The 26,959-nt window shown below is 52.7% G+C and overlaps 3 protein-coding genes across 10 annotated transcripts in view; 1 reads left to right on the top strand and 2 right to left on the bottom strand.

The window, feature by feature from the left end:
• SLC45A1 (solute carrier family 45 member 1) overlaps window positions 1–7,435 on the top strand; it is a 48,496-nt gene extending 41,061 nt beyond the window's left edge. For all 7 annotated transcript variants that reach the window (XM_063417416.1, XM_063417415.1, XM_063417418.1 and 4 more), the window contains 5 exons: window positions 631–1,370; window positions 2,497–2,650; window positions 3,679–3,855; window positions 4,477–4,682; window positions 4,753–7,435. In XM_063417416.1, the coding sequence (XP_063273486.1) occupies window positions 631–1,370; window positions 2,497–2,650; window positions 3,679–3,855; window positions 4,477–4,682; window positions 4,753–5,034 (1,559 nt within the window). In that variant the 3' untranslated portion in view covers window positions 5,035–7,435. The remainder of the gene's footprint in view (window positions 1–630; window positions 1,371–2,496; window positions 2,651–3,678; window positions 3,856–4,476; window positions 4,683–4,752) is intronic.
• A 1,865-nt stretch (window positions 7,436–9,300) lies between these two features.
• MRPS16 (mitochondrial ribosomal protein S16) lies at window positions 9,301–10,096 on the bottom strand. 2 transcript variants are annotated; one of them, XR_010082830.1, is made up of 4 exons: window positions 10,007–10,034; window positions 9,674–9,934; window positions 9,397–9,593; window positions 9,301–9,365 (listed from the first exon to the last, which is right to left on the bottom strand). XR_010082830.1 is itself a non-coding variant. In XM_063417423.1 (3 exons), exons 1-3 carry the CDS (start codon window positions 10,017–10,019, stop codon window positions 9,454–9,456), a joined length of 414 nt encoding a protein of 137 aa, XP_063273493.1. In that variant the 5' UTR covers window positions 10,020–10,096; the 3' UTR covers window positions 9,301–9,453. The 2 variants fall into 2 exon arrangements, 1 of the variants encoding a protein (XP_063273493.1); XM_063417423.1 differs by having other exon boundaries at window positions 9,301–9,593; window positions 10,007–10,096.
• Window positions 10,097–12,561: 2,465 nt separating this feature from the next.
• Window positions 12,562–23,402, bottom strand: TMEM51 (transmembrane protein 51). The gene is made up of 3 exons (XM_063417422.1): window positions 23,247–23,402; window positions 15,355–15,760; window positions 12,562–13,700 (listed from the first exon to the last, which is right to left on the bottom strand). Exons 2-3 carry the CDS (start codon window positions 15,690–15,692, stop codon window positions 13,289–13,291), a joined length of 750 nt encoding a protein of 249 aa, XP_063273492.1. The 5' UTR covers window positions 15,693–15,760; window positions 23,247–23,402; the 3' UTR covers window positions 12,562–13,288.
• Window positions 23,403–26,959: the final 3,557 nt, after the last annotated feature.

The raw sequence follows: 26,959 nt of genomic DNA, 5'->3' as shown, positions 1-26,959 counted from the left end.
AATTGCTGTGCTGCCCTGTTCTAGGAGACTATTCCACACTCTTGAATGTGTTTGTGAGTAAGAAAGGAGAGTGTTGTAAGACTTTCACCATGTGAATGGAGAGAGAGAGGTGCTCTCCAAACTTCCCTGTTCATCGGTAGTAACACAGTGGCAGTTTTGTGCACTGTCAACACAATGCTAAGAAATGAGCTTGCTACGCTGCTGAAGTGATTGGATCTGTCTTAGTTAGATCTGCATTCCTCATATGAGGAAAATGGATTTTCACTTTCAGGAAAACAGTCTTAGCTGAATGATTGCAGAGCCTTGTCACAAGGCTGGTGGACACTTCTGTTTACGGACTGAAATAGCTAAAGGTAAGGTGTTTTGTTCTTGGCAAAGAAAAATTATAATTTTTAATTATTTGTATCATCACTTTCACAGCACTTTCTCCCTCTTTCTGTACCATGTTGGTACATCCAGACTGTCTTGTGGCACAGCTGTGTTTAGTAGTGCATTTGAAGTGAAAAGGGGTCAAATGGTAAAACAGAAATGTCTGATTCTACTCATGATTCATTAGACAAGTGATGCTGTGCTGCTGCTGACTTGTGGGACTGGATAGGGAAGATAATCTTAGCTCTGTTTTTCCACCAGGTCTTGGAGGTGGCTTTGGTTATGTTGTTGGAGGAATACACTGGGATAAAACCAGTTTTGGAAAAGCTGTAGGAGGGCAACTTCGTGTCATCTATGTCTTCACCTCTGTTGTACTGACTATTGCTACTGTGCTGACTCTAGTTAGCATTCCAGAGAGACCCTTAAAGTCCTCTAACAGGAAGAAAAAGGTGATGAAAAGTCCAAGTCTTCCTCTTCCTCCTTCTCCACCTTTCTTCTTTGAGGACAGTGTAAATGAAAACTCTGCTTCTCATAACTCAGCTCACTTAAATGCAAGTTTTACCAGTCCTGTTTCCCCCATGAGCCCACTCACGCCAAAATACGGGAGTTTTATCAGCAGAGACAATTCTTTGACGGGAATTAATGAGTTTGCATCATCCTTTGGGACTTCAAATATTGACAGTGTGCTTATAGACTGTTTTACAGGCGGGCATAGTAGTTACGTGACACTTCCAGCTAGTTTGTCCAGGCAGCCTGTCAGTGTCAGCTTTCCTCGGGTGCCTGATGGCTTTTACCATGGAGCAAATGGAATTCTGGAGCAAGGGGAGAGCAGCTTAACATCAGGGCCTGATAGTGATGTGCTGAGAGTGGGCTCACTGGATGCAATAAAGCCACGGTCAGCGGGGATCTTGAAAAGACCTCAGACCTTGGCCATTCCAGATGCTGTAACAGGACACTGCCCAGAGAATAACAGGAGAAGAAATGTAACCTTCAGCCAACAGGTAAGAGCAGGAAATCAATGATATGACCATGTGAATGTGAGTGTTAATAATGTCTTTGTATAGTTTTAAATGTGTGGTGCACGAATTATTCATGAAAGATTCTTGTGACAGCTTCTTCATAAAAATAATTATGGAAACAGCATACCTGCTATGACTCTATCAGTGAAGTAGTGGGTAGAGTGTGAATTATGGCTGACAGTCTGTCAGCTGCCTTTGTTAAGATGGCAGAAATGAGAATGTCCCGCTCTTAACTGGGCCAGTTGTGAGAGCTAGGTCAGTATTTTTAGTCCTGCTTCACTACCAAGGGAGCTACCACATGAGAGCAGAAAAGGTCACATTTTTATTGAGCCTGTATCTTCCCTTTCCACAGAAAGACCTGCAAAATAGGGCCAGGGATAGGATTCTCCCATGAGCTTCTCCTTATGGCAGTCATTACATCTGGCTCCATCAGGGAGGTGAACTTTCCCTTACTGAGGGATAAGACTGACCTCACCTCCCACTCTTGGTGGTAACTTGGAATGTCTGAGACCTCTGCATGCTGGCCCATTTTTTTATGATCTGAGATGAGGTAAATGGTCCTTATTTTTTTTGATTTGGGGATTTTTAATTTTATTTTAATTTTTGGGGGGTGGTGTTTTTCACTTTGTTTTGTTTGTTGTTGCTGTACTTTGACCCAGTTTGTGAGAGCAGGCTTTGTTAGGGCCAGGATTTTACATACTGGGCACACTGAGGTTGAGCATCGAGGTTGGCAAGCAATGATAATGTGTTTCGATTAAACTCATCCTCTTCTTCCTCAGTGTCTCTAAAACTTCAGGATCCACATTCACCTGAAAGTGGGTACAGCTCCTATAAATGCAATGGAATTGATGCATTCCTGCTGTGCATCTGAATGTTGTTACCAAGTACCCCAGTGCAGGGAGCTGGTTCAGGTACACTGACAGCTGCAGCGCTGCCATTTGTCACTTGTCCCAGTCTAATGCACTCCTCAGTCTCCAAGTCAACGTACTCCAGCAGCAGAGTTTAACTTTCAGATGATCAGATAGGTGTGCAATACTGCATACATCTGCTTGCAGGATGTTTGTGCTTCCCTTACTGTGCCTGTTGACCTGGCAGTGCTTTCGTGCAGGTTGCTAACATCCTGCTGAACGGGGTGAAGTACGAGAGCGAGCTCAACGAACCGGGCGATGCCTCCGAGCAGCCCCTGTCCGTGAAGCTGCTCTGCTCCACCATCTGCCACATGCCCAAGGCTCTGCGGAACCTCTGCATCAACCACTTCCTAGGTACTGCCAAAGAGCCCTCCTGCCTTCACCAGGAAGGATTCTACCTCGGGTGAACCTTTTTCAGTATTTTATCTATTGCTGCAATAGCTGCTAACTGAACACAACTTGATTTCTTCCATGTAGATACCAGTGAGGTACCTTCTTAGAACATTTAGAGAGGAAAAAAACCCCAAAACACCCCAGCAAAGCAGTAAAGCTGTGTTCCTAGAAAGGGAACAACAACAGCCCAAATCAGCACATCTTATGGGGAATGGCCACACCAAGCAGAAAGATGAGATTAGTTGTATTTCCGTGCTTACTCCCTGAGACTAGCATTTACTTTCCCCCCTTTGACTGCTCATGTACAGGGGTCCCAGAAGGAGGTGTGGAACGTAGCATTGCTGGAGTGCCTGTAACCAGTACAGTGTTACCTTTACTCTTAACCAATGTGTGACTGTTGGCTTGCAGTCATTCCAGTTTACACAGAATTGGACAGAAGGGACCAGGTAATTAATACTCATTGGCTGTGAATTAAGGGATTGTCTACATCAATGGCCTTGGTGCCAATATGTGAGCAGAGTTTTTAACTGTGTCAGAGGCACTCTGGAGGCTGCAACCATGACATAAGAAGCACTCCTTCCAGTCCTACGTGGGAGGATAACAGCAACCTGAAATTACTATGGGATGAGCCACTCTGTTAAACTGAGTGCTGTGACCTGTCAGAACCTGAAGACAGCTCAGACTGCTGTCATCTATTTTTCTGTCTTGCTAAACCAGTATTTTGTGGCCTTTAGTCAGCCTTGAGGTTTCCACTTAGGAATTCAAATGGTAAATCTTGGTCTGTAAAAGCCTGAATGTCTTTAACAAACACTGCAGCATTATGCACAGGGAGCAGCGGTCTCAGATAAATGTGGCTGGATGTTATGTAACACTCAGGTTGCACAACCTGTCCTAGGGTGTGATTTGTAATATAGCTGATAACATCCATGTAAGCTTAAGGGGAAATAGATATTCTGAAATCCTAATAGGTTACTTCTCCCTTCTTTCAGGGTGGCTTTCGTTTGAGGGGATGTTACTCTTCTATACTGACTTCATGGGAGAAGTAGTGTTCCAGGGGAACCCAAAAGCACCTCACAACTCAGATGAGTATCAGAAGTACAACACTGGGGTCACCATGGGCTGCTGGGGAATGTGCATCTATGCATTCAGTGCTGCTTGCTATTCAGGTACTTGCTAAAGCTGTCTTAACTACTGCTTTGGGAAAGGATACATTTCTTAAAAGTGGTGTTTCTGCAAGGAGTAGGCCAGTGTTTGTTACACACAGCCTACCACATGGCACAAGTGCCTTGGCAGAGTTTTCTTTTTCACCCTGTTACCTCTGCTACTTAGCTTGGCCTGCACTGACATTAGATGAGGTCAGCAATCCAGTGAAAACACATCTCTCTTAGGATGTGGTTCCTTTCACAGGTGGCATTTTCAATGTACATTGCATACAGAGATACATGCAGTCACCACAGGCACAGTTCAGGTGCAGCACCACGCAGTGCCCGAGTGTCCCAGGCAGAGCACTCAGGTGTCTTGTGCCACCCCAGCATTTTGTCGTGTATCTCATGCCTCTGCCCAGCTCCACCAGTTCCCATTTACCCCTCTGGGACAGGGGCACTGCCAGCCTTCAGCTCTGCCATGCCCTGTGTGCATCATGGCAGCCAGATTTGGATCACGTGCAAGCCACCAATTCCTCAGAGCTGTAGTGGCTGCCTAACCAAAGCTGAGCCTCTCGGCTGCACTGGCCGGTGGCTGTGGGGAGGGCTGCAGTTCACCCCGAAAGCTGTCCCATTCTCTTGCAGCCGTGCTGGAGAAGCTGGAGGAGCGCTTCAGCACACGGACACTGTACTTTGTGGCATACCTGGCCTTTGGGCTGGGCACGGGCCTGGCCACGCTCTCCAGGAACGTCTACGTGCTGCTGTCCCTGTGCGCTACCTACGGCATTCTGTTCGCCACGCTCTGCACGCTGCCCTACTCCCTGCTCTGCGACTACTACCAGAGCCGAGAGGTGAGCCCCGGGCCGGGGAGGGCACGGCAGCCCCGGGACACCCCCTGACCCTGTGGCTGTGTCCCCGCAGTTCGTAGGCTCGCAGGCGGAGGGCACCCGGCGTGGGATGGGCGTTGACATCTCCTTGCTCAGCTGCCAGTACTTCCTGGCGCAGATCCTCGTGGCCGTGGCCATGGGGCCGCTGACGGCGGCCGTGGGCAGCGCCAGCAGTGCCATGTACTTCTCCAGCCTGGTGTCCTTCCTGGGCTGCCTCTTCTCCTCCCTCTGCGTCACCTACGAGCTGCTGCCCACCGAGGAGCTGCCACCCTCCGAGGAGCAGCGCCCGCTCCTGCCCCGCGCGCGGAACGAGTGAACGGGAGAAGCCGCCGCAGCCTCTCCGCCTCACTGCATCACCCTTGGATCGTGACAGGACAGGCTGCGCGCCCCCGGGACGGTGCAGCGCTTGGCAAACGGAAAGGAAGGTCTGTGCTGGCTCTGCTGAGCTTTCCCCTGCCTGTGGGAAGGTGAGGGGTGAGTCAGCGGCGCCTGGCACTGCTCGTCCTTCCCCTGAGGTGGCAGCAGCCTGTCTGTGCCCCTGGGGCCACAGCAGCAGGAAGTGCTGGGGCCGTTCCCTCCAGCTGCCTCGTGGTGCTGTCATCCCGGGGGAAGACTGGCATTGCCCAGCATGAGGCAGGAGACCTGAAAGTCTGGGCAGGATAATCTCACCCTCCGGAGTGGCAGTGACCTGCTGGGCTGCTTGCACTGCTGCAGAGACTGCCACCGTGGGAACGGTGACGTGCCAGGTTTGGGGCAGAAGGTGCCACCTCCTGGCCAGGCAGAGCAGCCTTGGTCGCCAAGGACCGTGGTGATTCCTGTGAGGCCTTTGGGAGCTGCAGGTCCAAGCTACAGCCTCTGCCTGTGGAAGGGCTGGCTCTGGAGGGTGCTCTTCCAAACTTTGGGAAGGCTGAGAGCAACTTGGGTGGTGTAAGTCGTCTGTCAAGTGCCATGAGGTTGTGGGTGCACAGCTCCCACCAGCAGAGCTGCTCCCACACACCGCTGTGGGCTGGAGGCGCTGTGGCCTGGCTCCCACACCCCACTCTGGAGGTCCTGGCTGTGCTCCTTGGTGATGTTTGCCAATATGTGCATATTTCCTTCCTCATTAGAGTTTAATTAGGACTACAGAGGTCTGTGATGACTTAGCAGGAGGATTTGTCCATAATCCAATTCAGCAGTTGTCCATAACCCAGTTTTGAGGAGAAAGGTCTTTTCCCATCAACCTCCCTTGGGCAGAAGGTAACTCTCAAGAACTTTTAAGAAAAATCATATGTATGGAAGCCTGCATCACATCATTCTTATTTATATAATTTTACCTTGGGGCATTCTGAAGTCTGGGGATCAGTGACTAAGCGCTTGTCAATTAGAGCTGCATCTTCCACATCTCAGTGAAACCAGTAAAAGGGCTTTGGGTTTCATTACCTGAGAGATTTAATTATTCTGATTTTACAAAGTGGTGTGTGAGAATTTTACAAGTGCTAGTTAAGGCCAGGAGTTAGTTTTAAATCATTAATTAAACTATTTCTAAAGCCCCTGTTTTGGGTAGGCAGCCAAGTTTTGCCAAGGCCGGTGAACATTTTGGTGTTCACATGTGCTGTGCATGGCATCCCTGTAGAGATTATATTTGGTCCCTAAATCCAGAAGAATGGTATTCTCTGGAGAGTCACTCCTTTTAAATGGGTTGTACTTCACTGTTCACCGATGTTTTTTCTGATCTATGATGCCAAGGTGAAATAATATGTGTAATCTTTAGTTCTTGTGGCTTACTGTAATCCAGTGCTGAAAGCATAATACATAACTTGTAAGAACCCCCATTTTTATCATCTGCTCCCAATTATTATATTTTAGAAGCCAGTTTCATATTACTCAGTGTTGACCTTAACAGAGGAATACTGCTGAAATTACAAAGTCAAGCACTCAGAGAGATAAAGGACTGTCAGACTGATGAGTACATTCATCCTTCATTTCTTTCTTTGGGTCTACATGGTGTCATATCTGCAGGAATATCTGTGCCATTTCCTTGATTATGGGACAGCTGTCTTCAAGAATGTTCAGGACAAAGCTGGGACAAAATAGCATGAGAAACCACATTTGGCACTTCTAATTTCTGACAATCGAAAGACTTGACTTTGGAGAATTATTCTCTTCATGTTAGTCTGCTTTGTAATCTTCATTTCTCTTCCTTCTCAAACTTTTAAACTCAAAACTTATTTTTGTTTGGTCCTACTAGCTAATGGAATATTAGTTCTTAATTTTTTTTTCTCCTCCTAAGTTTTGTAGCCAGCGTTATTGCACTAAATGGATTGTGAGCACTTTACTTTTCCAGGTAGCTGGAGTTGCAGATCATTTTGTTGCAAGTGAAAATCTTCAAAAACTTCATAAAAGCAATGTATTTGATGATAATGTTTGTCTCCATTTCCATCTGTAAATAATATCAACTACATTTATGTAGTTATAAAACTATTGCTATGCCTGTATGCCTTGCCCAATAGACTCTATATTACATTTTTCTATTTTATGGGGTATGGACTTTATTTTGCATATGTATTTATGTAGTGGTACATACATAGTACTTTAAGTTGACATCAGTGTGTCTTAATTTGGGGCTTTGAGCAATACTAGTGGTGTCTGGAAAAAAAACCAGAGCCTGTCACCAACATGCTGAGTTGGAAGTTGCACCAAATCCTTAGAAATAACTTTAAAAAGAGGCATTGCTTACTTGCTTATTCTCTTCCTTTGTCAAACATTTTGTATTTTATAGAAATTACTGTATATGGTCACTGGTGAACTGTGAGCTGCAATGTGATGTTTCCCTTCTGGAATCCAAAGGCTTCAAATATTGTCTAAATTTACAAGTTACTGATAAAAAAAAAAAGATGCATGAGTTTAGGCAGGAAAATGATTTTATGCTGTTTTCCAGTCATGCCTAAAGGTTAATTTTGATTAAGTCCATATCATTAAAAGTTGCTTCATGGCAATTGTTTGTGGATGTTTGTAAATGTATTTATTACAGATGTACAGAAGCTGGGAAAATGGGGAGAGGGATGGAGAAAAGACCTAACTGGTTTTCTTCACATGTTTGTAATTAAGCCACCTGTAACCATTTCAGCAAGTCTGCAGCTCCCTCAGCCTCTGCTGTGTCACTCAGAGACAACCTCATGATTTCAGAACTTCTGCTGTTCTTTGGTTGGAAAAACAAGTCTTTTCATGAATCAAATAGAATAAAATTTATAAATATAATATGTATCTATGTGTATATAAAGTACATTGGGAAGTATTTCAAAAAGCTGTCTAGCCAATTTATTTTCTACAAATGAATAATTAAGCATCTTGCACTATATAGGAAATACACTTTATTTAAAAAATAATTTATGTAAAAGGTAGCTTTCCTAATGAATGTTCTCCCTCCCTCAGGCTGGAGGACAGAGGAGGAGAGAGGAGAAACTTTTAGATGCCATTATCAAAACAACACCCAATGGATTGGATAAATCCAATAGACATCTTGAGAATTCTTTGAGTACTGGGGCCTGAAATGCCAAGGCAGATCTCCAGCATCTGTTTTGGACATTTTCCAAACCTGTGGTCATTATTTCATATTCACTTAGCCCAGCTTTTCTGCAGGGGAGGTTTTAGTGGATGTTCACTGGGAAAATAGCTGCAGCCACTTCCCACTGCTGTTCCTGTGCCCCAGGCTCTGCTCCTGTAGCAGGGTCAGCTGACAAATTTCAGGCTGCAACTGCAGCAGAAGCTGCAGGGCAGCAGCACTGGGACAGGCTGGAGTGTTTTACCAGAATTACAGTCCTTGCTGTGTTTGAAGGTGCTGGGGAGAGAATGTTCTATGCTGCACAAGAAGTTTTTGATGTTTAAAGCCTTGTCAACACTCTCTCTCTCATACATCCCATGCAGAAATGGCAAATGCATGGAATAATGAGAATTTTGGGTGACTGCAGTTTGCTGCCTAATGCCCCCAGCCGCAGTGGTGGCCAGATTCTTCTCAGATCTAGGCAGCAGCACAGTCCAAGACCCAAAGAGGGTGAACAGTAAACAAAGGGGAGGTTCTGCTCCATCCTGTGTGGAACATGGAAGTCCTGGGTGCAGAAGGAAAACAGGCAATGAGGAATGTTAATGAAATGAATTCAAATGCAAGATATGCCCAGAGCAGCAATCTGCAGGCCGGGGAGAGGCTGCAATGGGGGTGATGCATTATCAGCCATGTACCTAAGCTGTATGTAAGCTTGTTTGTTTTATTCTTGCTTTTTCTAGGATCCAGGGATAGCTTTTTCTCAGAAAAGGATAACAAATCTTGTTGCAGCAGCCAATGGAACAGCCAGCAGAGGAAATCACAGCATCAGAGCAGAAATGAAGGGTTTGGGCTGTGTGAGTACAGTGCTAACCAAGCTTACGAGAGCTACTTAAACATGAGGAATACTCGTGTATAAAAGGCAGCTTTCCTAATGAATGTTCTCCCTCCCTCAGGCTGGACATGGCTCCTGGAATGCTCCTGTCCCTGCATTCGGGCAGCAAAACCTCTTTTACCACCAAACTGGGCAACAGTGAACTTTGAGAAAGCACCCGATGGACGGTGTAGATGTAGAGGTAACGTTTTAATGGGGTCAGATGCACTGACAGGGCAGGAGGAGTCCCGGGCGGCCCGGTGCGGGCCCGGTGCAGTCCCGGGCGGGCCCGGTGCAGTCCCGGGCGGGCCCGGGCCGCTCCAGCCCCTCGCGGCCGGGCCGTGTCAGGGCGCGGTGCCGGTGCCCGGCTCGGCCGAGCCGTCCGCAGGGGCAGCCTCGGGCTGCTGCTCTCGTTGTCGCCGCCGGCGCAGCCTCTCGGCGCCGGTCACCGTCATGGGGTGGAGCGGCAGGAACCCCGCCAGCCCTGCCCGGCGAGACGCGGTGAGAGCGGGAGCGGACCGGGCCCCCCTCGCCCCCCACCCCCGGCGCCCGCCCCACGCCTACCCAGGAGCTTCTCGGCAGGCCGGGACAGCTGCGCGCCGCAGCCCAGCCAGTACCGCAGCCGCTCCAGGTTGAGCCCCGCCACCTTCTCGCCGTGCGCGTTGGGCAGCGGGTCCAGGCAGCCGAGCTGCTCCAGGTACTTCCCGTCGCGGGCGCGCCTGCTGTTGGCCGCCACGATGCGGAAGAACGGCCGGTTGGTGCAGCCCCCGAGCGCGAAACGGATGACGACGTGGCCGCCGCGGCTGCCCCTCAGGAGGCGGCTCCCTGCGGAGAAAGCGCGGGGCGGTCACGGCCGGGCCGGGCCGGGCCGCGCCGCTCCGAGCCCGCCGCACTCACCGAGCTGCACCATGGCGGCGGCACGACGCGCGCGGCGCGCGGAGATGACGTAAGCAGGAAGCGCATGGCGGGGGCGCGCGGAGGCTGCCGGGAGTTGGAGTCTGAGGGGATGATGACGTCATTGGGGACCTCAATGTCACCGGTGAGGGGCGGGCAGCGGGGGCTCCCCAAAAGGGACAATACAGCCCCAAAGTGCCTGAAAACTCACCGGGAGCGTGAGTAACACACTGAAACCGCAACGTTTGTCGTTTTATATCTATTGATTATTATGTTACTTTATATAAAAACTGATTTTAAAATATCCCCTCCGTATCTGCTATATCATACACAGGATTTTAGAATACAAGAAATCCCGAATGTAGAATTATAAGGCTTTCAAATGCAAATATATGCATTTGGAATATTCAAAATTTTCATATATAGAAATAGAATAGAATATAGAAATAGAATATATTCTATATCTACTAGAAATATATAAAAATATATAAATATATAAGTATATAGTATATACATCTATTAGAAATATATATAGATATATAAGTATATAATTATATAGAAATACGATATAGAAATATATACATTAGAAACACATAATATATAAAAATATGTTTATGTAAATAGATAGAAATACAATATAGAAATATGAATATTAGAAATACATATATAACTATATAGAAATAGAATATAGAATTATAAGGCTTCCAAATGCAAATATGGCTTGAGACGTGGCTTGAAGGTATCAGAAGAGGTGACTACGCGAGGAACAGAACTCTCCCTGTGCGCGGGTGTTTCTGTCGCTGGAATTAACTCAAATCCCGCGATTTGGGGACTTTGAGTCGCTGCCGCCGCCCGGTGCCCAGCGCGGGTATCGCAGCCACCCGCCGAGCACAGTGCGCATGCGCGCTGCCTGCAGCGCCTCGCTCTTCCACCTGATGGCGCAGGGGACTGCGCGCATGCGCACTGACCCCAGTGACTCTGGTGCCACCCGCTGGTGGCGCAGGGGACTGCGCGCATGCGCGCTGACCTCGGTGACTCTGTCACGTGATTTGCAGCGCTCTGAGGGCGCACCCTGGAAATGCTGATTTGGTCTCGTCTCCAGCAGCAGGATGGAAAAGTCAGGAATTTAGCATCACTCTGGGATTGGGAGGGTGCTGCTCTCCCCTCTTCTGTCTGGGATTCTCCATGGGAATAGCCAGGAAAATAAATGAGGGTGGTGGGTGTATTTTTTATAATCTTAATTTTGCCCTCCAAGCTGGTCAGAGCGTCCTTGGGATTTGGCATCTGTGCAGATCCAGAGGGGCTGTTCTGAGCCTGGGCTTCAGGAACACACTCAAATTCATGTTCCTTTTTCTCCCCTGGAAGCACAAATATAAATCCCCAGGCTCTGCAGCCGGACCAAATTTCCCTTGATTTCAGGCACACAAACTGCTCCTGCCCAAACCTGGGTGTTCCACCACAAACACACCTGTACCTGAGAGGTGTTTCCCTGCTTGGTGCCTATGAAAGCCTCCAGTACCTGTTCCCTCATGGCTTTGGGCTTTTCTTGGGCTGTTCCCAAAAAGAGGAGTTTGTGCTACCTTTCCCATTTCCATTGTCCAAGGATCACATTTCAGTCAGGGTATCCAGACTGGTGAAACAGAAGGAAATTATTGAGGTTTGCTGCTTTTGGAGCTTTTCCCTGTCTATCTGACTGTCCTAATCCTGCACATCATTTCCATGATCCAGCAGCACTCCTTTCCCAGCTCTCCTGCCCCACACGTGGTCCCATCCCATTGTTTCTCCCATTCACTCCAGTGAGCCCCACTGCCCTTCTGCCTTCCCATTCAGACTGGGAATGAGCTGTCTGCCGTTCTCCTGATGAGCAGAGCTTTCCAGGACAGTGGGGGACAAGCCACCACCAAGGTCTCAGTTATAAGGGCTGCATTAAAGATCTGCCAGCACGGGGTGGGCCCTGGGTGTGAACAGAGCCCCAGACCCCAGTGCAGGCTCCCTGCTAGCCCAGCACCTTCCCCTCTCCCAGGGCACGTCCCAGCTCTGCTGGGGCTGGGATGGCCACGGAGCAGCATCCCAGATGGATCACAAACCTTGGGAAGGGCCGAGCACACAGGAGCACACAGCACACACACACACACAGCAGAACACAGCACACAGAGAGCAGAACACAGCACACAGAGAGCAGAACACACACAGAGAGAATAACACAACAAACACAGAGCATAACACAGCATAAAACACAGAGCATAAAACACACACACACACAGAGCATAAAACACACACACACACAGAGCATAACACACACACACAGAGCAGAACACAGCACACAGAGAGCAGAACACACACACACAGAGAATAACACAACAAACACAGAGCATAACACAGCATAAAACACACACAGAGCATAAAACACACACAGAGCATAACACACACACACAGAGCAGAACACAGCACACAGAGAGCAGAACACACACAGAGAGAGAATAAAATAACAAACACAGAGCATAACACAGCACACACAATGTACACAACACACAGTGTAGAAAACACACACACAGACACAACGTACAAAACATTTATTCAGACCAGCCTGCCTGCACAGGATGCTCAGCAGTGGTTTCACCCCTGGCACATGCAGGTCCCAACGCCTCCCAGTCACCCACTTGCCTCGAAAGGAGCACAAAACACAACAGGGAAAGCAACAGAGGAAGAAATCCGTGCTCTCCCTGAGGAGCAGGAGGCCCCTTTCAGCTGCTTCCCACCAGCCAGAAGAGACCTTGGCAGGAGTCAGGGCTGGCTCTGAGCCACCAGCTCAGCCCAGTTGGGAGCCAGGGAAAGCCGTGGTGCTGCTCTGGCAACGTGCTTCCCCTTCCTCAGAAAGAAAAGACAGCCAAAAAAAGAAACATTTCACTTTTCCACTTGGAAAATCCTTCTGCAACATCAGTTTGGTGGCTTGGAAAAGTCTTGCTGGAGGCAAGGGGGAGAGGAGATGAGAGGATGCTCTGGGTGGTCTCGTATCAAACACCACAAGTGACAGTTTAGGCACGTCCAGCCTTCATTTACTTCACAGCAGCAGAACTTGTGGTGCTCAGGCTTCTTTCCCCACAGGCTTTTGCAAAACCCAGTCCCAGGGAAAATGAGTCCCATCCTTGTGCCACAGCACGTCCTCCATGTGGCAGCTCCCAGGGAGCCCTGGCTGCTTTTCCACCCCCATGCCAAGCCCCTCTTGGCACGGTGGGGTTTAGAAAACCCTTAACCAAGCAGCATCACAGCTTCCTCTTTTTTTTTTTAAGGCATTTGCTGGCTCACTGGCATTTTCTCCTGGATCTCCTCATACTTGGGCGGAGGGGTGAGAGGCTCTATCGTCACGGGGACGCTGCTGTTGCTCTGCGCCAGGTTGAGCCTGATGTCCTTGAGGTGCAGCTTCTCGGACTTGATCCTGCGCACCTTGAGGGGCTTGAGGCGCTTGCTGAGGCGGGAGCTGTGCCGGCTGGGCGGCCTCTCCGCGCCCGGCTCCACGCCCGCCGCGCCCGGCGCCGCGCCGCCCTCCTCCAGCCCCGCCAGGGACTCGTAGGAGGGCAGGGACACGCTGAGCCTGGTGCTCCTGTCCGAGTCTCTGGGCTCAGAGTAGCCCGTGTTCATCACCTCCTCGTAGCTGGGCACGTAGTACTGGGAAGAGACGTCTTCGTCCTCTTCTTGACTGGAGGGGAAAGAGTTAAGTCTCAGTTAAGTCTCATCGTTTCAGCTTCGTTGTGGGAAGGGGATGGAGAGGAAAGGATAAAGCCACCCCACCCCACCAGAAATAGGTTTTGCCCTTCTACATTATATGCCAGTTTCCTTTTGCTTGACAGAATAAATCATGACCCCACCTAAGTTCAGACACATTTTATTTCCTTGTGACTTGTGGCCGTATTTGATCATCACTCTCTGCCCACAGACCCTTTTCTGTTGCCCAGCAGTGATTTCTTCCCACAAGAGAACATCAGTTTCTCTCCTTCACACTCAAAAATCAGTAAAAATACATTAGAAAAGGACATCACCTCTCTGTCTTTGTCATTCTGATATCTTATGAGTTGGGTACCTTGGGTTTTTTTGCAAAGAGAATCAACTCTACTCTATGCCACCATCTATGCACAGGTACCTGCACACAATACTTGCCATTTCTTTGGCATTCTGAAGTTACCTTTCCAATCAAACATGGAAAATCAGTTTCCTCCGAGGATCTGCAGACCCTGACAAGACCAACAGTGGCACTGTCCCCTCCTGTCCCCTTGCACCCCACATTGTCCCAATGCTGCCCTGCCTCTCTCTGCACAGGGAGCTGTGCTGAAGGACAGGGACTTCCCCCGTGCCTGTGTTTGTCCAGGCTGTGCCTGCTGTGGCAGCAGCCTTTGCTCTGCTCCACAGGGCTCCCTGAGCAAACAGCAGAGCCCTGCAGCCTTGCTGCGGGTCTAAACTCCATGGCCAGTCTCCAAGGCTGTTTGGCACCTTGGCTGCACCCAGCGAGGCAGAGGCAGCCCCTCTCCTGCCCCTCTGGCTGCTCTCCCAGCATTGGCAGGAGCCTCCTGCTCCCTGTGTCACCCACGACACTGCCCACGTTCCCCCAGCTCGCTCCCAAGGCAGGAGTGGCACCTCTCCCAACCCCGCCTTGCCCACAGCTCTGTCTAGACCTCACCTCACACACCAACAGGGCTCCCTTCCACTTACAGCCGCATAAATGCAGCTGCAGCCATTCCTTTCCCATCTCCAGGACATACCAAAACCCTAAATCATGGCATGTGCTTCCTTATTTGAGCACACGCTGCCTTCCTCTCCTTGTTTTGTTTAGTTTGGGTTTTTTTCCCAAGGTAACCAAAACCCAAAGTACCCAACCCATAAGATATCAGAATGACAAAGACAGAGAGGTAATGTCCTTTTCTATCGTATTTTGACTGATTTTTGAGGGTGGGGGAGAGGAACTGATATTCTCTTGTGGGAAGAAATCACTGCTGGGCAACAGAAAAGGCAATTTCAAAAATGGAATAGAAGGACATATAGAGATGGAACCAGTAGAGTTAAGTCTGCCTTACAAGTATTAAAATCACAAACAGAACTTAGCCACTGGACACTAAGCGATCTCATTTTCACAGTAAGATCTTCCTTCTCTCTTTCCTTGCTGGAAACATTTCAAGATACAATGGTGAGGACAGAGATAGAGACGATCAAATATGGCCATAAGTCACAAGGAAATCAAACATGTCTGAACTCAACAGGGCCATGACTTACTCTGTCCACACCTTCCTGAGCACCAACACCAGCCCTCGCCTTCACCCCCGCGCCCAATCCCGCTCCCTTCACCCCAAAACCCCCCTCACCTGTCCTCCTGCTGCGAGGGCTCCGCCGCCGCCTGGCGCTGCACGTGGGCCGCCGCCAGCTCCTGGCCCTGCCTCTTCTTGTCGCGCACGCTGAGGCAGAGCGAGAGCAGCAGCAGCAGCAGCCCGGCGCCCACCAGCACGTAGGCCACCGAGAAGGTCTTGCTCCGGAGCGCGCCGCCGGAGCCACGGTCCGGCCGGCTGCTGTTGCCGCCGGGCTTGCCGGGCGGGCCGAAGCCGGGCACCAGGTTCCACACGGCCATGATGATGCCCAGCACCAGCATGCCCAGCCCGATGGCCGTCAGGGCGTAGTGGGAGCCGTTGGGCCGGGACTGCGCCATGGCCGCGCTGTCCCCACGTCACGGCGGGGCCCGGGCGGCCGTGGCGCCGCTGGCATGGGCAGGGAGCTCTGGGGGCACAGAGGGACAGTGGTCAGCAGGGGTGGGTGGGCACGGTTTGCTGAAAGCTGAGAATTGCTAGGTTTTTCTGAGAATTGCTTGGTTTCCCCAGGGGGATCTTTCCCAGCGGTTTTCTGGAGGTGGTGGAGTCACCATCCCTGGGTGTGTTTAAAAAAGGACTGGATGTGGCACTCGGTGCCACGGTTTGGTTGAGGTTTTAGGGCATGGGTTGGACTCGATGATCTTGAAGGTTTCTACCAACCTGGCCATTCTGTCATTCTCCTTTCCCAGGCAGCTTTGTGTAAATAACTTTTCTCCCCATAACATTTCTAGGTAAACAATATTCCTTTCCCATATCAACCTCTCTCCCAGGTGTTGTTTGTGCTACTTAACCAATGGAGAGAGGTGTCCATCCTGTGGACCAATAATGTGCCTTTACAGCATGTTATAAAAGGACTGGAATGAGCTGTAATAAAGCCTTCTGATGCTCTCACCCTTCCTGGAGTAACACATGCTGGTGCTGAGTGCCCCAGCTGCATCCCTGGGGGATGTCTGAGCACAAACACTCCCAAGCAGCCAGGTCACGGGTGGGAACTGCTCCTCTGAGTGTTTTCCGAGTCACCAGCACCAGATGTGCTGGATTTCCAGAAACAAACACACACAGGAGCCACATCTCCTGCCCACTGCCCTCCCTGGTGCCATGACCCACGGGTGGGCAGCCACAGAACTGTCCCATCTCCACCCCGGGGAGCCCTGCAGGTTTATGGATGTGCCATGCCAGGGGTCTCTCCTTCCCTCCTTGGCTTCTTGATGCCGGGTTGGGCTCGAGGTGGCTCTGGGCTGTGCTGCCAGTGGTGCTACATCCACACACCCCCACACACCCTTCAGCACAACCCTCCTGCTCTCAAAAGCTTCGTGTTTGCTTGTTCAGCTTGAGTGCACGCCCAGTTTGCAGGGTCAAGGGCCAGAATAAAACAGCACTCCCAGAACGCAGAGCGGCTGCAGCAGGAAAAGGCGAGCCCAGAGAGGAGGGATCTGCTCAGGAACTTCCCTGCTCCCTGCCTGTGCTCCAGCACGGCTGTGGAGACTCCCAGAGGGCTGTCCCAGCCCCTCTAGACACATCCCCGGCCCCACATGGGTCTGGACAGGATAAAGTCTTGTCCCCTGTGGTTTTCTGGGGCTCTGGGACAGCCAGGAGCTGCGGCTCCCAGCCTGAAGGGAGCTGCCACAGGCAGGCAGGGGCAAGCCCATCATTCCCTGCCTTGCCAGCTCCAGCATGGGGCTGCTGCTCTGGGTGCTCCTGGGGGGAGGAATCCCCTGAGCCCAGCTTTAACCCCATCCTAGTGAGCAGCTGCAGAGGGTGTGGAAAATGCTGCATCCCGAATGCTTCACCTGCATTCCAAGAGCCATCCTCCCCTCCAAGTGCTTCCAAACCTCCACCGGTGGTACCAGCACTGCCCTCTGCCCTCCCACACAAAGGTTTTGTTCTCCACTTGTGCCCTCAGGGGTTTTTTTCCTCACTTGATGATCCAGCTGAGCTCCCATTCTTGCCACAAACACATCAGCCAGCCAAGAGAACTTGAGATCAGCTGTGATGGCCTTGGGGCAGGAAAATGGCACTGCACCCACGGTGGGCACGGGGCACACACAGGGCTGGTCACATCCACCCGTGGTGTTTAAACCCCTGTGCCTGCTCACAGCCTGTGTGGCTCCCCTCGGGCACCTCAGCCCTGGAAGTGGGCAGGATTTAAGCTCCCACGTCACCCCTATGCCTGGAAGTTTTTCACAGATCCATTGCAGTGCTACCCATCAGCCCAGCAATCAGATTAAAGCAGAGACCTGCTATTCCAGTCTCTCTCTCCATTGAATTAGTGCTCTCCCGGCTTTCCAGAGCTGCTCCTGTCGCTGCTCCAGCAGTGCCCCAGGAAGGGAGCTGCTGCCGCCTCTGCCTCAGGTCTGGATGCTCATCCCAGCATCACAGAATGGTTTGGGTGAAAGGAACCTCAAAGCTCATCTCATCCCACTCCCTGCCACGGGCTGAGACAGTTTCCACTGTCCCAGGGTGCTCCAAGCTCCATCCAGCCTGGCCTTGGACACTGCCAGAGGCAGGGGAGCCACAGTTTCTCCGGGCAACCTGTGCCAGGGCCTCACCCCCTCACAGGGAAGAATTTCTTCCTAAATATCCTATCCAAATGATCCTTCTTTTACTTTAAAACCCTCCCTCCTTGTCCTTTCCTGTAAAAAGTTTGTCCCCACATCAGGTGGGCAAGTGATGCCCGAGTGCCTCAGCCCCCTCCAGCCCCGCTCCCCTCCTCTCTCCTGCAAACCAGCCCTGTCTCCGTCCCGCTCCCTGCTTGCCCCTGCCCTGCCCTGGCAATGATTTACACCAGGATCTCCGAACCATTAAACTCCTCCGGCAGGCTGGGCTGCAGAGCCCGGGGGCACCCGCACCTCCCCGGGCTTCCCGCACCTCTCCCTCCTCCGGAGCCCTCGGGGATGCTCTTGCGACATTCCCGAGTGTTCGCTGGGCACGGGAGGTTCGGGATAAGCCCGGCCTCAGCAACACACACCCCGAAGGGTTTGGCAGGGGCTCAGGGGGAGCAGCAGCAGGAACAGCTCCCCCTCCATGGGGGACAGACAGCGCCAGCCCCGGATCGTGCTGCACACCCCGGAGCTCCCGGAGGAGCTGCGGTGACTCAGGAGGAAGCCCGACACCCCCCGCTGCCCTCGGCAGCACCCACGCTCCTCTGTCCTCCACAACCTTTGGATTTTTCCCTGCCGTGACATCACCTTCCCACTCACGCTCCGGCAGGTCACGGGAGACGAGGCTGCGCTCGGGGGAACAGGGCAAACCCCGCCGCAGCCACCGGGGATGGGACGAGCCCCAGTGAAATACAACACCCCAGGGCTTCCTCCAAACCTCCTCCAACCCCCCAGGACAGCCCCACAGAGTGACACAGCCCCCCAGAGCTGCCTCCAAAAACCAGGGGGTGACTGCATCACCAGTCACACAACTAAATCTGGAAAATTCAGGGGGAAAATAAACCCGTTCTCCAAGCATCCGAAGATTCCAGAGTCCCCTCTGTGTTAGATTACAAGGCTCTCCATGCTTCCACCCAGAGAACCTGCTCATTAATCCTCTTCCCTGCTAATTGCTGGCCCGGCACATCCTCAGGAGCTCGTTCCTGCAATGGGCACGGCCTGGTGCTGAGCCCTCCTTACACAGGGCTTCAACCACCAGGGACACAAAACTCCAGGTGGGGGTCTAAAAAGCAACAGGTTGGGATTTGTGAGGTATTTTCAGAGTCCCAGAATGTTTGGGTTTGGAAGGGATCTTCAAGACCATCTACTTCCAGTTCCCTGCCATGGTTTCTCTCTTTTTGTCCCTTCTTGCTGCCCCTGCTCTCCCTGCCTCAGGAACAGGGACGTTTCTGTGCAGATGCAGCCCAGGGGATGTAGGGAATAGCCAGACAAATCCAGCTGAGTCACAAAAAGAAGCACTGCTGCTGATTTAGCCAATTCCTGATCTTTTGGACAAATCCCAGCCCATTTTACAGCATCTCACCACAGAATAGGAATCTGGAGCCCCTCACAGACTATCAGGGCTTTCCCACATTTTGCTTACACTTCCTGCCTAGAGCACAAAAGAACACATCCACATCTCCACTGGCCCCAGCATTCCCTACACACATCTAAAGAGGTATTTCACCCTCTTTTTTGCTTCAGTTTAATTTTTAACACCCCCTCCTCAGCAGTACCTTATGGACAGCGCTGGGGGAACAGAGATGTTCTCCTCAAACCTTGCCCAAGGCTCTCCCCCCTCTCCTGCTCCAGAGGGTCCCCAGCTCTGCCACCTCCTGCAGAACACGGGGGTCACAGGAAAGCCATTCCCAGGCTCAGGCTGCTGCAACCCACCCCACAGCAGAACAGAGTGACAGGGCTGACAGAACACCCCACAGCAGAACAGAGTGACAGGGCTGACAGAACACCCCACAGCAGAACAGAGTGACAGGGCTCACAGAGCACCCCACAGCAGAACAGAGTGACAGGGCTCACAGAGCACCCCACAGCAGAACAGAGTGGCAGGGCTCACAGAACACCCCATTTCCTCAAAGGGCTGCCTGAGCATTCCCAAGCCATATCCGTGTGCCTCTGCTGCATGGCTGGGAATGCTGGGCACGGATGCCAAGGGTCTCTGAAGTGGCAGGGATCACACAGGGCACGGCAGCCAAACCCCAGGGCTGTAACCACGACTGTGCAGCAGCACCACCCTGGCCTTCCCCCTTCCCCCTGGGACACAAGGAGCTGCCTCCAGACAAACTCCTTCTCCCCACGATTCTGGAATTCTGCGGAGCGGGAACGGGCAGGGACAGGGAGTCCTTCCACATTTGTGTTTCAGGACGGTGCCGTTTGTTCCTGGGGACAATGCTGCCCTGGCCACCAAGGCCACGCTGGCCCTGGCAGGTCGGCGAGCCCTGGCTGGGTCCTGGTTGCTGTGTAAACACCGTCCTGTGCCTTTTCCTGATCCAGGCTCTGGGACTGGCACCGGGGCCAGCTGCCACACTAATGCTTCCAGGCCCAGCTCTGCTAAACCAGAGAAGGGGGCTTGGGGCGATGCCTAAGATTTTTAGCTTTTTACATTTTTCATCTATTTGTAGCTTTGTAGATTGTTAATGCACGGCTGTAACTTCTAGTACTTTCCCTATCTTTCTTCTCTACATTTAGGAACAATCAGCTAAGCTTAGAAACACTTTCCCAAAATACTGTTTAGTCTTATTCCAAGAAGAGAACTGACTACAAGGATGTCCTGTTTTCCAAACAGAATCTGGACCAGACAAAACAAAAGTCAAGAAAGAGGCAAAAAAGCCTCTGTACTGCTCCCAGTGTGGCAGGACCCAGGAATTATTACCTAATCAGCTAACCTTTTAATTAGAGAGCATATAAGTATACGAATCGACTAACCTTACAAAAATTGTAGAATTACTGTACCATGTGTGATTTTCACCATATTGTGCACCTGAAAGCTTTCCAGTAAAGGTTTGCTTTTATATCCCTTCTAACATTGGTGGGAAGATCCATTCTATTTTCCAGGCAACAGGAGTGCTCACGTCTTTCCAGGGAGCTGAATTCCCTGTGCACCCAGGCCTGGGAAAGCACATCTGCCTGGGAAAATCCCAGCCCCTGGACTCTTTCTCCTTCCTTCTTTCCTTTGGACTCCACTTTGCACCTCTGAGTTTGGATTTTTTTTTTTTTTTAAATTCTCATCTGCTGTTTCCGTTGAGATAAAGCCACTCCTCCACAGCCTCCCCCTGCTTTTTGTTCTGGGATTTCTCCCAGATAACACCCAGATAACACACCCTCCTCCACAGCCTTCCAGCACAGGAGACATTATCCATCTGCCCTTTTGATGTCCTCTGAAGTGGAACCCAGCATTCCTGCTTCCTCCCAGCCCCTCTGGAGTGCTTTAAGCACCACTGGAGCCCCTGGATGCTTTTCTCCCCTTCCTCGAGCCTCTAACCTGGCACCTCGTGCTGCCATCGGCCTCGCCAGCACCGCCTTCCTCATCCTCTGCCTGCATTTCCAGCAACACCTTTTTCCCCAAATCTGCATCACCTCTCCTGGTGCTTTTCCAACAGCTTCTCCAACGAGGATGACCACAGAGAAAAGGCACTGCAGATGGCCAAGGAGCCTCCAGGGCAGGAAGGGAGGGAGGGGTGGTGCTGGAGGACATGGAGCCAGCCTGGGGACATGGAGCCAGCCTGGGGACATGGAGCCAGCCTGGGGACATGGAGCAGCCGTGTTCCGCAAGGTGGGCACAGGTATTCTGGAATGGATGGAGGTTTGCTGGGGGTTATGTTGCTCCAAGCCACCTGCACTGCTCACACAGGGCATTCAGCTGCTCCCACAGAGCCCTGACATCAGTTTCTGCCTGTGAAGTACACTGGGAATGAGAAGAACACGGAGCAGCACGGGGAGGCAGACGCATACCTGGGCTGCTGGAGGGTCCCTGCTGCCAGGCTCCAGCTGGGAGAGCAGCCAGCCCTGCCCTGCCCCTCTGGCATCTCCCAGGGCACGGCCACGGCGCCAGGCACCCACACTCAGCTCTCTGCAGGGCACCGACGGCCAAACATTCCTCCTTCCCCAGGCACTTCCCTTCCCAAGGGTTTTCCAACCCGTGTAATTACACAGCTAAAATCAAAGGTGTTTCACATACTTCCGAGTCACCTGAGTCCAGGGCTGGCTCTGCCAGCCCCACACCCACATGTTCTCTGCTGACACCGGGGAGGTTTCCCTTTCTGGCTCTCACGCCAGGACATCCAGGGCTGTGGACAGTCGCAGGATGCTCAGGTTTGCTGTGGAGGGATGTGTTGTGGCAGCATCCCATTGGCAGTGGCCTAGGTCTGCTCCTGACAGGCTTTAGGGAGCTGGAAAGCCAGGAAGGACCACTCCTCCTGGTGCAGCTTCATCTCACCAGGCTCCATCCGCCACACAGGGCCCGAGGCAGCCCCTCTCACACGGACACACTCACGGCCCCGCTGGTTTGTGCTCACACATCCAACAACCCCAGCCACGCTGTGCTCCGCGACGCTCCAAAAATCAAACACCAGCACCGGCACACAGCCACTCTGGGACACGCCTGGGAGACACCCGCGGGTTTGCTGAGCCCCCCAAAGCTCCGGGCCACTCATTCTTTATCGGGAATGTCACGACAGGAAGGGCCGAACCCCCATGGCCGGGCTGGGCTCACGCACGGCCCGGCCCGGCACGCTCAGGTTCCTTCTCCCGGCTTTGTTTGCCCTCCCAAGGGCTCGCACCGCGCTCCGGCCGCTCCCGGGACGGACGTGGGCAGCGGCGGGCCCGCGATCCGGGACCGCCACCGGGCCGGGACCGCCACCGGGCCGGGACCGCCACCGGGGATTTACCTGAACCCTCCCGGCTGCTGAGCCCTCCCCAAAGTGCTGCTGATGCTCCCCAAACACATCCACCCTTCCCACACTCCCAGCACGGCCACCCCGCTGCCTGCCAGGGCTGACGAGGTGCCCCAAGCCCGTGTCCCCAAGGGGTGTCCCCAAGCCCGTGTCCCCAGGGGGTGACCCAAAGGGGTGACCCCAAGGGCTGTCCCCAGGGGGTGTCCCCAAGGGTGACCCCAAGAGTTGTCCCCAAGGGGTGACCCAATGGGTGTCCCCAAGGCACCACCGCTCCCCAAACGCCGCCGCTCCAGCTCTCAAACGCGCTTTGCGGGTGTTCGCTCCTGCTTTGAGGGGTGTCCCCTCCGCTTTGCAGGTGTTCCCCGAGCTCTGGAAGTGATTCCAGCTCAGCCCGAGCCGGACCCGGCTCCGACTCCCCTCAGTCTCGTTCCCGGTCCCGTTCCCGGTCCCGTCCCCGGTCCCGTTCCCGGCGGGACCGAGCCCAGCCCGCTCCGCTCGCGGTTCCCAGAGCTCCGAAGGGTCCCAGAACAGGGGTCCCGTCCCCTCCCGGCTCCCGGACCCCCCGTACCTCCGGCGCGGCCGCGGCGGGTCCTGCGGGGCCGCTCCGCCCTCCCGGCCCGGCCCTCCCGGGGCGGCGCTTCCCGGCCCGGCCCCGCCGTGCCCCGGCCCCGGGCACCGGGATCCTTTCCGGGAACCGGGGCAGGGCGGGGGGCGGAACCGGGACTGCCGAAAACACCCCACGAACCGCCGGGGAGACCCCCAAAGCAGGCGTGGGTCACACCGCGGATGCCGGTCGGGTCTCACCCTCGGAGCAGTTGCAGCCGCTGTTGATGAATCACAGCCCCGTCTCTGCTTTCAGTGAAACCCGGAATGGTTCGGGTTGCAATGGACTTTGGAGATCATCCCGTGCCACCCTGCCATGGCAGGGACACCTTCCACTGTCCCAGGTTGCTCCACACCTCATCCAGCCTGGCCTTGGACACTTTTGGGGATGGGACAGCCACAAATTCTCTGGGCAACCTGAGCCGGGGCCTCACCACCCTCCCGTGGGAAAATCCATTCCCAACACCTACTGAAAGTTTTAGTTTTTATTCTACAGTTTAAAACCCATCTTGCAATGGACCTGCTTTGTAAAACCGTGTTGTAGCAACGAGCGGAGCTTTTCCTCAACCAGTTCCAAGTTTTGTTTGCAGAAGCCCCATTTTGAGGAACTCCAATCCCTCAGGCTCGGCACTGCATTCAGCAGAGCAAAGCTACTCTTGCACTCACAGGGAGCCTGGAAAGTGCTTTTTTATCAGCCTGCTACCCTCTGTAAACATTCCCAGTTAACCACTCACGTGCTGGGAAGAGCCATTCCAGGCATGGCCCTCACCAGGGCTCCTGGCCACCCACCTTGGCCTCATAGCCAGACATTCCCATGGTTTCCAGACTGAGCCACGGGGAGCAAAGCTGGGCTCTGGCAAACTCCAGTGCAGCTAACCCCGTGTCCAGTGTCCCCTCTGCTTGGCTGCCATCCCAGCAGCAAGCAGGACATGTTTTTCCAGGCTCGTCTCACACCCAGCTGTCACAATAAACACCACCAAGGACTCAAATCCTGCTAGAGATGATACTCAGGGTGGGTTTTTTTCCTGATCCAAGCGAAAAAGCTGCATCACTATGCTGCTGGGACAGTTTTTCCTGTCCCTTGAGCCCTACGAGACCTTTTGAAGGCAAAAGCCATCGTGAACAAAACGAAACTTGGAGGCTTGTCACATCACCCAGCATGACTCAGCTCCACAGCCTTGCCTTGGGGCCACTGGTGGGAAAATACCAAAAATATTGGGAAATAGCCCCTGCTTCCCTGCATCTCTCCCTACCAGCACAGGCCCACATGGAGCTGATGACATTTTCTACTGACTCACCTGCCCCAGTGCACGGCAGCCTTACCTCCCCCTTCTAATCAAAGGGCAATTCCAGCCTTACCTCCCCCTTCTAATCAAAGGGCAATCCCAAGAGCTGTGCTATAAAAAGAAACAATTATTAAACATAACTGCGTATTTATTTGTTTTTCCCTTGGATGGATTGTTCTGCATTTTCCGGCTTGGCCACTGGCTCAGGCAAATTCGCCCCAGCTCAGGCGGATTTCCCCCTCTCCTTCTCCACTTCCTGTGCCAAATGCAAACCTGACATCCCAGGCAGCTCTGGCAGTCAGGAGACAAACCAGGGAATTGTTTTCTCTGTGAGGAAGTGGGGGGACATGCAGCTCACACAGTGACTGTCACCGATCCGGCGCAGCTCCGTGCCCCAGCCAGGTCACCCCCTGCACAGGCCCTGGGGCCAGGCACAGAGGGGACATTCATAACGAGGTTTCTCAGGTTCCCACTCCACAAAGCTGAATATTGGCCAGGAATGGGCTTTTCAGTGGCAGTGGAGCAGGGTCAAAGGAGGGGGGCTTGCCTTCACCTCTTGGATGGCTGCTAAAGCACCTGCCTGTCCCTGACATCCCTACATACCTGTGGGATAATGAATTCACATCCACCCCTTGGGCTCATTTCCCTTTCCAGCTCTGCAGCCATCCCAATGTGGGGATTTATCTCTGGCAGCTCAAATCCTCCCCCTGCAAACACTCCCTGGCCAGTCCAGGGTGATTATCCAGCCAGGGATGCAGGGTACAGAGCACAGGAATGCCAAAGGGGAAACTGGAGCCCCATCAGAGCCACCAGCAGGCAACAAAAGGGCCTTTCAGAGGGGCATCTGATGCCCTGCTACGTGCAGAGGTGCCAAGGCTCACGTTAACCTGCCTTAGAAATTGCTCACTGGCACATTTCCCTGCTTTTTCCTGCTCAAAGGTGCTCAACATCTATGTTAAAGTCACCAGGGGAAGCCTGGCCATGTTTCTGGATTCCTCCAAAATTTCCCAACAGTGAGCCAAAAGCACAGTTTTGAGTGACTCCTGGACACCCTCAGCTGAAAGAGGGAAAGCCCATCCCATCCCTGGGAGTCAGGGCAGCAGAGCCACCAGGCTGCACATTTACATTATGCTGTAATATTATTATATCGTAAAGCCATGGAGTGGTAGGACAAGGGGAAATGGAATCAAACTGGTGGAGTGTAGATCTAGGTTAGATATGAGGAAGAAATTCTTCCTTGTGAGGGTGGTGAGGCCCCGGCACAGGTTGTTCACAGAAGCTGTGGCTGCTCCATCCCTGGAAGTGTCCAAGGCCAGGCTGGATGAGGTTTAGAGCAAGCTGGGATAGTGGGAGGTGTCCCTACCCATGGCAGGGGTGGGATGAGATGGTCTCCAAGGTCTGTTCCTATCCAAACTAATCGGTGATTTGATAATTAATAGAGTTAACAGCTAATTAACACCAGAAATATTACACACACACACACATATATATAAATATAGTGTATAATGGAACATGGCAGGGCCCCAGCTTTGCCCCCAGGATGAAAAGCCATCCCAGCCTGCTCCGTGAAGGGCTCCCTCAGATCCCATTCCCAGCCCACACACGCTGCTCTAGACTTTTCTCTCTCCTCCTCATGCCTCAGTTTCTGCACCCCAATTTAGAGTCCCTGCGGGGCTGCAGGCTGGGAACCTGCCATGCAAGTGGGAAAGAGGAAAGGCAGGCACTTGGGAGGGGTTTCTGCCCGCTGCCGGTGGGAGGGCGGGACCTGCCAGCATCTCCCGCGGGGTGAGGATCCGGTGTCCCCGGGGCTGCGGGACCCGGCGGTTCCAGTACAACCAGTTCAGCCACTGGGCCAGGTCACCGTCCCCGCTTCAAGCACACGCACGTCTGCAGCTGGAAAGCAGAGTAAATAAAGCTCTGTGTTCACAGTAATGACAATAATTCACCTGCTGCTTCCTCCTGCAGCTGCTCCGGGGTTGCTGCATCCCACGGGTGAAGCTCTGGCCGGGGCAGGATTTGGGAACAGGAGAGCCAGGGCTGGAGGAGAACACGGCTGGAAGGGAAGAGCTACGGTGCAGCTGGGTATTTAAAAGAGCTGAGCAGAGATTAACGTGGCTTTTCAAAATTAGGATCAGATGGTGAATGAGGGCTGGTGCCCAAGAACAGGAAAAAGCTGGGAAATGAATCATTAGCAGGGATAAAACTCCAAGGAAACCTCCTTACCTGGCTGTGAGGCCTTGTCACAGCTCCAGTGTCCCTGAGTGGAGCGTGGCCGCTCGGTCTGTGCTCGGCTGGTGCTCGTGGCCGTGTCAGGGCAGGGCACTGGGAAGGTGAAGAGAGGCTGGAGCGGGGCCAGCTGCAGGGACAGAGGCACAGCAGGATGTCCCAAAGG

Source organism: Prinia subflava, chromosome 21, assembly GCF_021018805.1.
Source record: "Prinia subflava isolate CZ2003 ecotype Zambia chromosome 21, Cam_Psub_1.2, whole genome shotgun sequence".
Taxonomy (NCBI): Eukaryota; Metazoa; Chordata; class Aves; order Passeriformes; family Cisticolidae; genus Prinia; species Prinia subflava.
The sequence above is the reverse complement of the archived record's forward strand: the minus strand, read 5'-3'. Positions and strand labels throughout refer to the sequence as shown.